The sequence below is a fragment of the Anomaloglossus baeobatrachus genome, chromosome 2 (genome assembly GCF_048569485.1).
Source record: "Anomaloglossus baeobatrachus isolate aAnoBae1 chromosome 2, aAnoBae1.hap1, whole genome shotgun sequence".
NCBI classification, from domain to species: Eukaryota; Metazoa; Chordata; class Amphibia; order Anura; family Aromobatidae; genus Anomaloglossus; species Anomaloglossus baeobatrachus.
Window position 1 is genome coordinate 433,163,198 of NC_134354.1, and position 12,771 is coordinate 433,175,968.

Genomic DNA, 12,771 nt, shown 5'->3' on the forward strand with positions numbered 1-12,771 from the left:
CTCGTTAGCGATGTCATTGCGTGTAAAGAGGCCTTAAAAGAATGCACTTACCATGCAGTTTTAGATGCTAAAAGTTATTTCAATTAACACTACGTAATAAAATATTCCTCCATTGATCTGTGACCTCCTCAATCTCCGTAAAAGTGGGTTTGGGTTCTCAGAGGTTGAAAGCCCACTATGCCATATGCCAAAGGAATGCTAAAATGTGTCAATTTATAAATGATAACTTCATATTTCGTGTACTTACACAACACATCCACATACTCGGAATTTGGCATCTCTTTCTACATGTTTAACATATTTCAAGGCGTTATTATTTTTACCAAGCTTTTCTAACTTTACGATTGCTGTAACTACTTCAAACTGATTTCTGTTTGAGTAAAAACAAAAATAGATTTTTTTCCTGCTGACTGGTGTGAAAAAGAGGATTTCCAGCTGCATCTGAAAGTGGTCTAGCTTAAATAGACACTACAAACTATAGTAAGCGGTCTCCAAAGACCAAGTGAATGCCCACACATGTAGAACTGTAGCCACATTGATACTATATACTCACCATGTAATGGAGAACCAGATGGACTGCTGGACAAACCTGGCACAGGACTACATCTGCCCCCTTGCTTTGAAGTAAGCTCCTGCTCAATCTCTTCCAGTCCTGCACTTTTCTGAAAGCGACTCATGCGGTTTACCACGCGGGGAGACATGTGTGTCCGGACACATGGCTGACCACCATACGGGTTTATTGGGAATACGTGGGAAGTGCCACGAAGAGTGCTGACCACCACCCATCTGCAGTCATGGCTGAAGCAAATGTCCTGCACCTAAATCAAACCACAAGTAACAATTAATGATTACAAATACTCTTCTGTGAATAACTGCCTAAACATCTTATACTGAAGTTTTACATATATGATTATGGGTGTTGTGACTTATCCCAAAAATGTTACTAACAAAATGTAAATTAGGAGTCATGGAGAGAAATTAAAATATATTATAAACATATTAGATGACCAGCTAGTTTATAAATTCATTCTCCTAGTGGTATTCAATATAGATGTAAGATCATTTCTAATCATTATAATGAAAATTACATTTCAACAATGTAACCACAAAAACATCAATTTATTTTTATTGTGAAACAAAAACATCATAGAGATCACATAGATGGAATGCTTCTCATGAACATCACAATATTATAATAGACCTATTTCAACAGGTAAAGTGACCACCACTTTTGCATCACATATCTGAGTATCACGCTTCAGCACCTCAGGACAAAAACTTGGAGCAAGGCTGCTTTCACATCAGCGTTTTTTTGACAGATGTCAAAAAAACGGCAAACGCATGTGACCGGATCCTTGACAAATGCGTTGTCATTTCAATGCATTTTCAATGGATTTGCGGTAAGATGTGTTTGCATGTGTCATATACAGGATCCGTTGATTTTCAGTTTTTTACCTTCTTTCAAAAACGCTACTTGTAGTGTTTTTGAGCTGCGTCCAAATATTGCATCTCACTGGACCCTGACTGAATGGCACGCAACCGCATGTGAACAGCGGTATGCTGAAAGAAAGGATCCAGTTTGCTCTACTGAGCATGCCCAGAAAGCAACCTCTCTCTCTCTCTCTCGATCAAATTTCCAGGCTGTCAGATCCAATTCCACTCACTCTCGATCACATGACTCCAATGTGCCCATAAACTGCAAGTGAAAGGATCCTGTCAAATAACACTTGTGTTTGCATACATTCAACACTAAATAAACAGGATCCAGTCATATGCGCTTTGCGTTTTTTTAACATTCGTCAAAGAACGCTGATCTGAAACCAGCCTTAAAAAGCTGCTTTAAAGGGCTGGTCCACTACTAGGACAACCACTTCTGATTCAACAAGTTTTCCCCTAAATAAAATAATTAACACAATATTCACCTCCCATACTGGCGTAGTTTCAGCGAGAGGACTCATGTGGAGTTGTGACGTCACATGAAATCCACATCCACTCATGGTCGGCTTCCTTCTCCCTGCCTTCGGATCAAACAAACAATCAACAGAAAGTGAGCATTGTGGCTGTATTCACTTCCTGTTGATTAACTTGTTTGGTCCAAAGGACGCAGATCTCGCGTGACGTCACAACCCCATGTGAACCTTAGAAGCACGATCCCAGATACCGCTGGAAGGCCACTGGTACGGGGGATGAGTATAGCCTTTATTATTTTACCTTGGGCAAACATGTTGAATTAGAAAGAGTTGTCCTAGTGGTGGACAACTCCTTTAATATTTTGAATAGTGCAGATCAAGGGTCTGTATACACGTTAAATATTTGTTGAAGATATTTCTGCATGAAAAATGCATCTCTTCACAGGAAAATGCTGAATATAACACAAATATTTTTCCCGCTTTTAGGTTTTCTTTTTCCCGATTCATTAGAATGAGTGAAAAAAAGGCAAAAACACTGAAAGATTTGAAAGGCGGTAGATTTTAAACTGCTTCAAATCTGCAAAGAAAAAATAAGCAACGTGGAGACTTTGCTGGGACACTAAAATGCTGCTTTCTCATTGTTCAAAACTATGGCATAAACAGAAATGTGTTCACATACCCTTATAGGGAGAATAAAATCTTTCAAAACTGCTGAAAATGCTAACAAACTTTAAATATACTTTTTGAATTGTGTGCTACTTGCTGCCACTTTTTAATTACCCTACAGCAGTATTCCTTAATGCCAGTCCTAAAGGCTCACCAACAGACCAGGTTTTCATGATTTCCTTGGTATGCCACAGATGATGGAATTATCATTGTGCAACACTAGGGAAATCCTGAAAACATGATATGTTGGTGAGCCTTGAGGACTAGTGTTGGGGAATACTGCCCTAATGAACCTTTGTATACTTGTCCGTCCAGACATATTATGATCAGCATCCAGACTTTGTGAGGGTAATGGTGAGAAATTTCTGTTAGGCTAGGGCCACACAAACGCATTTTCTCGCTTTCGAAAAAATTGGTCCGATTATGCTAATCACACACTGATCAGACTCATCAGTGTTTGATCAGAATGTGATCTGATTTTTTAGGATGTGGAGAAGATAGAAAAAAAAATACTCCATCTTCTCCATTCTCTCAGTCTGTAAAAATCAGACTGCACTTGGATATCATTCTACTGCGGTCAATTTTTTTCAAAGACCCAAAGACTTGGATGGCTGAGTTTGATCCAATTTACGGAGGCAAAACGTGCATGCTGCGATTTTTTTCCTTAGATAATTCGGTCTGAAGAAAAAGATCAGACGTGAATGGCTTCATAGAATAAAAATGGACCGAGTACAATCCGATGTATTGTCAAATTGCACAAGGACAAAAAATATGGTCATATGATTCTAGCCTTAAGGTTACTTTACACACTGCGATATCGGTCCCGATATCGCTAGTGTGGGTACCCGCCCCCATCTGTTGCGCGACACGGGCATATCGCTGCCCGTGCCGCACAACATCGCCCAGACCCGTCACACATACTTACCTGTCCGGCGACGTCGCTGTGACGGGCGAACCGCCTCCTTTCTAAGGGGGCGGTCCATGCGGCATCACAGCGACGTCACTGAAACGTCACTGAACCGCCGCCCAATCGCAGTGGAGGGGCGGAGATGAGCGGGACGTAACATCCCGCCCACCTCCTTCCTTCCGCATAGCGGCCGGGAGGCAGGTAGGGAGAGCTTCCTCGCTCCTGCGGCGTCACACGCAGCGATGTGTGCTGCCGCAGGAACGACGAACAACCTCGTTACTGCTGAAGTAACGATAATTGGGAATGGACCCCCGTGTCGCCGATTAGCGATTTTGCACTGTTTTGCAACGATGCAAAATCGCTAATCGATGTCACACGCAACGGCATCGCTAATGCGGCCGGATGTGCGTCACGAATTCCGTGACCCCAACGACTCCGCATTAGCGATGTCGTAGCGTGTAAAGCCCGCTTTAGGAAATTTAAAAATGTAGCAATTTGTGCAATGTTAAAAGTTTTTTTTAATCCCAAAAAGCTGATTTAGATAGTAATTTTTAGTAGATTTGCTTTAGTATTGAAATAACAGGCACGATTCAATCTTAGTTGTTTCATTATTTGTAATTAGGCATGTTTTTAGTTTCTTCTAATAGTAAAGCATTGAGGAATATGTTTCTATATTAAAGATTATTATTATTATTATTAATAATAATAATAATAATAATAATAATAATAATAATAATATCATCGTCCTGATACTGCAGTTACTGCTCTGCACTTCTACTTCTAAAGAACCCTGATGGAATACTATCATTTATGAAAATTTTTACTCAACAAAACAATCACTAATCACTTGGTTATTATTTCTCAAAAGTAATAATAAAAAAATAATCTTACTAAAAGTAAACATAGTACATTCAACAATCAAACTGTCACAGCTTACAATAAGTGTTTATGTGAAACAATGATTATTCTATCTAGACACTGAAATATATAGAGATAATTGCTCCCTAGCTGCATCTGCCAGGCTTTGTTAACACATAATTGCTTATATTTGTAGGCACCCGCCAACGGATTAGCCATGTGGGCACTAATGATCTTTCCTGTATCCCGGATATGTCTGTTCACAATTGTGGATGGCAAGTCTCTTGATATTGTTCTTCCTAAATACCAAAAATTCAGTTCACAATGCATAGTAAAATGATTTCTTTTCTTTTTTAAGATCAACTGAAGAAGTATATAAAGAACATTTGGCAACCTTCTTAAGTGCCATCTCTCAACAATAGTTGTAAGGTTAGTAGGAGACAGATGGACTGTTTGCATTTAACAGTGATCTATAGAAGTAATCATTTCAAAATTAATTCTTACTTGACACCCATACTGACATTTTATAGAAACAAGCAGAGGCAGGGAAGCCAGATAAGAGCATCAAAACAGTCCAGGTTTATGTATCAAAGAGGTTAGCCACTACTTTTTTGTTCATGGCCTACCCTTAGGATAGGCGATCAATATCTGGTCAGTAGGGTTGCAATACCTGGCACCTCTGCTGTTCAGATGTTAAAAGCGGTGGCCAGAAGTTTTCAGTTTATGTCAGAACACAGTTGCTCAGTTAAATCTACGGTAGCCGAAGTCACTATAGAAATGATACGTTCCAGTAGCATCCATGAACTTCCATGTGGCGCTGGTAACAGCTTATCACAAGGGGTGCCAGATGTCCTTTTCCTAAAGTGTCTTCTCAGTCAATTTTCTAGTGTCTAAGTTACTGGTTTCTTTAATTTATACCTTCAAATGTATAGAGTTGGCAGCTTCCAAATGAAACAGCAAGAAGAATGAACATGTTACTTTATTTAACCACTTCAAGATTTTCAAACCCTGAAATGGTTAAAAGAAGTGACATAAAATGAACCATGTGCACAGCAATCCAGTGCAGTGTGTTCACTTTTTGCAACAGTTTAGCGGCGCTTTTCAGTGGGAATAGGGGTTGTCCAAGTAGTGGACATCCCTTTTAAAGGAGGGTGATATAAGAGGTAGAATTGGGTGAATAGACAAGTATATAATTCTAAATATATTTTAAGAAAGAATATTTCTGCCATTAAAGGGGAAAGAAATAACATTAACAGACTGAAAAAAAAATCAAACCTGGACAAAAATAAAATTAAACAGCTGTTTACTATAAGCAACACGTCAATTACAATACTTGAGGTCTAATAGGTATAAATAAAATAATTATAACCTCAAACTCTATTTTCTTGCCCTGTACTTATTAGTTCAGTGAGTGACATATAATCAATCTAGAAACCAGGGGCGAACATACCATTGGTGTAAGCTATACAGCCCCACACAGGGCCCAGGAGGTAAAGGGGCCACTTCTACCTCCGAAGGAAGTGGAATTGTGCTTTATTGTGCACTATTAGACTAAATAGAGCTCATATACTGTTTTTGCACAGCAGCCCTCTGTCTGCTTCTGCTAACAACCCCATCTAAATATACAGACTATAAAAAGGCAACAATATCTTCTTTACTAATAAGTGATGTCTTATAATTTGCAATGAAAAGCAATTTGCTGCCATGAAAAGCTCCACTCTAATGATGAGTCAGGGTTCAAGAGGGATACAGCCTGTGCACACAATACTGACCTGGAAACAGGCTGATGAAGAGACATTCTTAGCAATCATAATATACAATGGCAGTATACTGCACGGCTCTAAATGAGGCTCCCCTGATATTTTCCGATATGAAGCATCTTAAAATCTACAATCAAGAATCTACTGCCGTAATTCAGAAGCAAATTTAACCCATGCACTACTGATGTAAATGAAACGTATGTTTCCTTTATCATCCATAACGGTTTATTGCCTTTTTCATGGTAATATTGCATTTGCATATAATCTGAAATGCAACGATTACACATGCATTATTTTGTCTAATCTTAAGGGAGCAATATGGTGAATCTATGGAGCTTTACATTAAGTTTTTATGTGGTTTCTGTAATCTCAACCGACTTAAAAGAGTGAGAGTTGACTCAGCACTCCTTGACGATTATTAGTACTCTATTACTGGACAAGACTGGACAGTGAAGGAATATTTTTCCACAGATAAGCAAACTGTCATTAATCTCAAGGTTCAAAGTATCAGCCCAGTTCATCCCAAAGACATTCAGGGACTTACTGGGCTACCGGAGGACTAGCAAATGGTTAGTGTCAACTGCAACAAGTTTACTTTAAACCAGTTGGTGGGGGTCCATTCTTGGCTTTACTGTTGAGCCCGAAAACATTATTTCTATCTTCAATATTATTTTTTATCATAAAAAAAGAACTAAGCTATATATAGTATTGAGAAAAGAAAATAACCTCACAGCGGTACCATGTGCATTTCCTTGAACTACTGGTGATGAATCTGCCGGAATGAGCATTTCAAACTTAATATGTAACATATTCCTAATGCTGCACAAGAGGAATGTGTACATAACACTTAGGATCTGATAAATTAGCTGTTTACACAAATCTCTTGTGTAACCTTGTATGCATGAATCCCTGGAGCCGGAATATGTGCACAGGCCAAAAATGGAAGTTAGTACACATGGGAACACAGCTGTTTAGCCGAGTGAGGAAAAGGGTCATGTCTACTCAGCAGTGACAATGTATCTTATATAGAGAGCATCTGACATGAAAATTATAAGAAATATAGGAATGAATGTAACGTACAACTGATATTACTACAATACCGCTTGTTTTCAACCTTACCAATTACAAAACGTCATAAAGACAACTTGATCTATTAGTTGTGGGCAGGTAAGTTGGTTCAGATTTTGATGCATTTTTATTTTATTATTTGGTATAGCTAGAAATAAGTCCTAAGGAGAGAACTATCAAGAAAAACATAGTTTAGACAACGTGTTGTGTGACACTGAAATCGCAGTGACATGGCAGGGATGGATGCAATGATTTCCTCTGGTGTCGTAACGCTCGCCGCTGGAAATAGTGAAGTGGCGAGCTAAAGTGGACCCACTGGACCACAGGGGGACCCTTGGCCTACCCTTTTTCATGGGAGGGGCTTAAATAAGAGCCCACCGTGAGGCAAACGCCAGGTGCTACTCCCAGGGCAGGACAAGGACCAAAACTGTGGCAGCTGACCCCTAGGGCAGGGTGGACACAGGAGCAGATAGGCTGGGGCAGATGGTATGGCCGGAAAGGACAGTCAGTCACTGGTATGGCTGGGACCACGGAGTAGCAGAGGTAGGAGGCACAGCTGAGGTGGACAGGTACAGTCTTTGGTGTGGTGTAAGCCACCGGGGTAGCTGAGACTCGAGGCACGGCCTGGTGGGATAGGCTCAGTCTCTGGCACAGCGTGAGCCACCGGGATAGCTGAGATTGGAGGCATGGTCGAGGCGGACAGGCACAGTCTCTGGTATAGCGTATACCACCGGGGTAGCTGAGGCTGGAGGCACGGCCAAGGCAGACAGGCACAGACTCTAGTGTGGCGTAAGCCATCAGGGAAGGCAGAGGGAAAAAGTACATTGTAAGGCACAGCGGACAAGGCCCTTCCTGGGAGAGGCGTGCCAGCCCCTTGACAAAGGAGCAGTGGCGTGCTCGCGCGCCCCAAGAACAATCCCAGAGGACCTGCGTTGCACGCATAGGCCCCTAGAGGGGGACGCAGGGAGCGCACACATGGAGAAGGAAGATGCAGGGACACATGTGTGAGCTGGCCACGGCGGTAAGTGACGAACGTCCCTGCGGGAGGAAAAGAATGGGGAGCGCAGGGACCCCGTGAAACTTGAGAGAGATGGCTGCATCGGTGAATTTCGCGTGTCCCTGCAGGAGGAGGAGAGCAGGTATCCCAGTGCTACAGGCGTTACTTTACGACCTGTGACAAATGTTTCCAGATAGGTTATTTTTTTCTGTCACTGGTAACAAGCATTACCCTTTTCATAGACTTCAATGCAAGTCATAAGAGACATGCGACTCGTGCTTATTTACAGCAAAACCAGAGCTATTAAACAGTCAGCAAGTCGCAGACAGGTTCACAAATATTTTTGTCGCTCAATAGCAACGCTCAGAAGAAACACTGTCCCCATGTAGCCCTAGCCTTATGTTTTCTCGCTATTAGTTTTGGAATCCAATCCCACAAATATCAAACAGCTAATTTTTGGGGGGTTGTCTTATTTTCTATATACCTGGAATATATTGAAAAGCAATTTAGCGTGTTCATATTCTCTTGTCATTTTGTCACGCAGGTCACAATAGGAAAGCAGGGATGTAATTGGTGACATCCCCACCATCATCCAAGTTATAACCCAGAGATGTATCAGCCACAGGACAAAAAAAGTGTTTTTGATGTTATCAAAGTCTTGCAAGAATCAAATGTGATGTCATTGGGAACTCCGAAAAAAGAAATGTAAACCAAAGATAAAAAGTTCACTTGTGAAATGTAGATTTTCTTGCAAATCTACTTCATTATATAGGGGAAAATGTCCAATAAAATTCACTAGATGCTCTGATTTTCATGCAGATTATTCAGTTACATGTGTATGGGGTTTTAATACCCCATACACTTGTGTTGTACTGTGAATGGCTGAAGATTTGCAGTGCAGAATCCACATGACAAATCCTAAGTAAATCAACCATGTCTGAACATTGCTTAGCTTTCCGATGTGAGGCATTTTACAATGGGAAGAGGCTGATGGACAGGTCTGGTCACAAGCCCCTCCACCAGCAGTCATTTTATGGACAGGAAAGCTGTGCAATTTGTGAGGAAGGATGCACTAAGAAGAGGAAAAACGTCAACCCCTTTATGTTCCCCAAACACATTAACCCCTTAGTGACGGAGCTAATTTTCACCTTAATGACCAGACCAAATTCTGCAATTCTGACCATTGTCACTTTATGAGGTTATAACTCTGGAACGTTTCAATGGATCCTGGTGATTCTAAGACTGTTTTTTTCGCTACATATTGGACTTCACGTTAGTACTAAATTTTGGACAATATTTTTTGCGTTTATTTATGAAAAAATGAATTTTGGCGAAAATTTAGCAATTTTCAACTTTTGAATTTTTATAATGTTAAACCAGAGTTCTGTGACACAAAATAGTTAATACATTTCCCACATGTCTTAGGAAGTTATAAGGGTTCAAAGTTCATCAGCAATTTCCTATTTTTTTCAACAAAATTTACAAAATATTTTTTAGGGACCACATCACATTTGAAGTGACTTTGAGAGGCCTAGGTGACAGAAAATACCCAAAAGTAACACCATTCTAAAAACTGCACCCCTCAAGGTACTCAAAATCACACCCAAGAAGTTTATTAACCCTTCAGGTGCTTCACAGAAACTAAAGCAATGTGGAATAAAAAACATATATATATATATATATAACCTAAAATGTTGCTCTATCACCAATTTATTCACTTTTAGAAGAAGTAACACAACAAAATGGAACCCAAAATTTGTTCTCCAGTTTCTCCTGAGCGCGTTGATACCCCACATGTTGTCAGAAACCTCTGTTTGGACAAATGGGAAGGCTCAGAACAGAAGGAGCAATATTTGAATTTTGGAAAGCAAATTTGGCTGAAATAGATTGTGGGTACCATGTTCCATTTGCAGGGTCCCTAAGGTACCTAAACAGCAGAAACCCCCACAAGTGACTGCATTCTGGAAACTAAACCTCTCAAGGATTTCATCTAGGGGTATAGTGAGCATTTTGAACCCACAGATACATTACAGAATTTGATAACATTATGCCGTCATATTGAAAATGTTAATTTTTTCACAAAAATATTGCTTCAGCACCAAATTCTTCACTTTTTCAACAGGTATCGCAAAAAAAGTGGACCCAACAGTTTATTACCCACTTTCTTATGAGCGCGGTGATACCCCACATGTAGTCAGAAACTTCTGTTTGGACAAATGAGAGTGCTTGGAACAAAAGGAGCAATATTTGAATTTTGGCAAGCAAATTTGGCTAAAAAAGATTGCGGGCACCATCTTGAATTTTTAGGGCCCCTAAGGTACCTAGACAGCAGAAACCCCCAACAACGTACCCCATTTTAGAAACTAGACCCCTCAAGGAAAGTATCTAGATGTTTGGTGAGAATTTTGAACCCCAGAGGGCTTCTCAGAATTTTATAATGTTGAGTCGTGAAAATTAAAAAAAAAATTTACCACAAAATTGTTACTTCAACCAAGTAGCTTTTTTTCACAAGGGTATCAGGAAAAATGCACCATAAAATGTATTGAGCAATTTCTCCTGAGTTCGCCGATACCTCATATGTGGTGGAAATCAACTGTTTAGGTGCCCGGTGGGGCTCGGAAGGGAAGAAGCGCCATTTGACTGCAAAATTGGCTGGAATCATTAGCGAACACCATGTCGCATTTGGAGAGCCCCTGTAGTGCCTAAACAGTGGAGCTCCCCGACAAGAGACCCTATTTTCGAAACTAGACCCCTCAGGGGTATAGTGAGCATTTTTAACCCACAGTTACTTCACAGAATTTGATAACCTTAAGCCTGCTTTACATGTTACGATTCTGCATACGATATCGTATGCGATTGTAACCGCCCCATCGTATGTGCGGCACGTTCAATTTTGTTGAATGTGCCGCACAAACGATTAACCCCCGTCACACGTACTTACCCGTCCATACGACCTCGATGTGGGCGGCAAACGTCCACTTCCTGGAGTGGGAGGGACGTTCGGCGTCACATCGACGTCACGCGGCAGCCGGCCAATAGAAGCGGAGGAGCGGAGATGAGTGGGACGTAAACATCCCGCCCACCTCCTTCCTTCCGCATTGCTGGCCGGGAGCCACAGGAGGCAGGTAAGATATGTTCATCGTTCCCGGGGTGTCACACACTGCGATGTGTGCTACCCCGAATACGATGAACAACCTAACGTTCAATTCATGAGGAATGAACGACGTGCGTGCGATGAACGTTTTACCGTTCATTCGCAATCGCATGTAGCTGTTACACACTACAATGTACCTTACGATGCCGGATGTGCGTCACTTACGACGTGACCCCGCCGACACATCGTAAGATATATTGTAGTGTGTAAAGTGGGCTTTAGGTCCTCATATTGAACATTTTTATTTTTTTCACAAAAATTTTGCTTTAGCACCAAATTTCTCACTTTTTCAAGAGGAAACACCAAAAAGTGGACCCCACAGTTTGTTATCCAATTTCTTATGAGCGCAGGGATACCCCACATGTGGCCAAAAACCTCTGTTTGGACAAACTGGAGGGCTTGGAATGGAAAGAGCACCATTTGAATTTTGGAAAAGCTGAAATAAATTGCGAGCACCATGTCGCATTTGCAGGACCCCTAGGGTACCTGTACAGCAGAAACCCCTCACAAATGATCCCAATTTGGAACCTAGACTTCTCAAGAATTTTATTCAGGGGTTTAGTGAGCATTTTGAACCTCCAGGGGCATCACAAAAATGTGGCTCTAGCAGCAAATTTCTCACTTTTAGGCTATGTGCCCATGATCCAGCGACAAAGTGTCTAGTACACAGTACCAGCCCTCCTGTTGTCCATGGGCGAATGCAGCTGTCCGTGACCATGATCCAGGTTCGTGCTGCTGCTGACTTTAGCGCTATTCTCTCCACAGAGAAATCTCGTCTCTGCAGTGTAAATTGACATGCTGCAGCGCCAGATGTCAGTTTATGCTGTGGAGAAAATAAGCACAGTGGGCATGGGATTTCGAAAAATCCTTCCACTGTGCTTTTACTGTACGACGCAGCGTTTTAGATGCAGCAAAAACACAGTGTCCAAAACACTTGAATCCCTAATCGCGGGCACAAAGCCTAAAAAGCTAGGAAGGATGGATGGATGGATAGATACTGTAGATAGACAGGAAGACATCAAACACATATATGATGTCCCACCCCCCTACATATTCTAAGCTGGTACCCTTTAGTGACTTTGATGTGGCTAGCCTTGTATTTAGCCAAAAAAATAAATAATTAAAAAAAAAATACGTGGGGTGTCCCCCATTTTTGATAGCCAGCTAGGGTAAAGCAGATGGCTGCTGGCTGCAAACCACAGCTGGCAGATTTACCTTGGTTGGGGATCCAATTTGGAGGGCACCACAGGCTCTTTTTTATAATGATTTATAAATAAATAATTAAAAAAAAAAATTGGGGTCCCCCCCCAAATAGGTTCATCAGCCAAGGTAAAGAAGACAGCTGTGGTCTGGTACTCTCAGCGTGGGAAGGTCCATAGTTATTGGCCCTTCCCAGACTAAAAATAGCAGGCCGCAGCCGCCCCAGAAGTGACGCATCTATTAGATGCGCC

General features: G+C 41.3%; 1 protein-coding gene across 4 annotated transcripts in view; it reads right to left on the reverse strand.

Annotated features, from left to right (window-relative positions):
- The window catches only part of BCAS3 (BCAS3 microtubule associated cell migration factor), a 1,792,248-nt gene that overhangs the window by 1,195,302 nt on the left and 584,175 nt on the right, over window positions 1-12,771 (reverse strand). For all 4 annotated transcript variants that reach the window (XM_075336241.1, XM_075336239.1, XM_075336242.1 and 1 more), the window contains exon 16: window positions 554-818. In XM_075336241.1, the coding sequence (XP_075192356.1) occupies window positions 554-818 (265 nt within the window). The remainder of the gene's footprint in view (window positions 1-553; window positions 819-12,771) is intronic.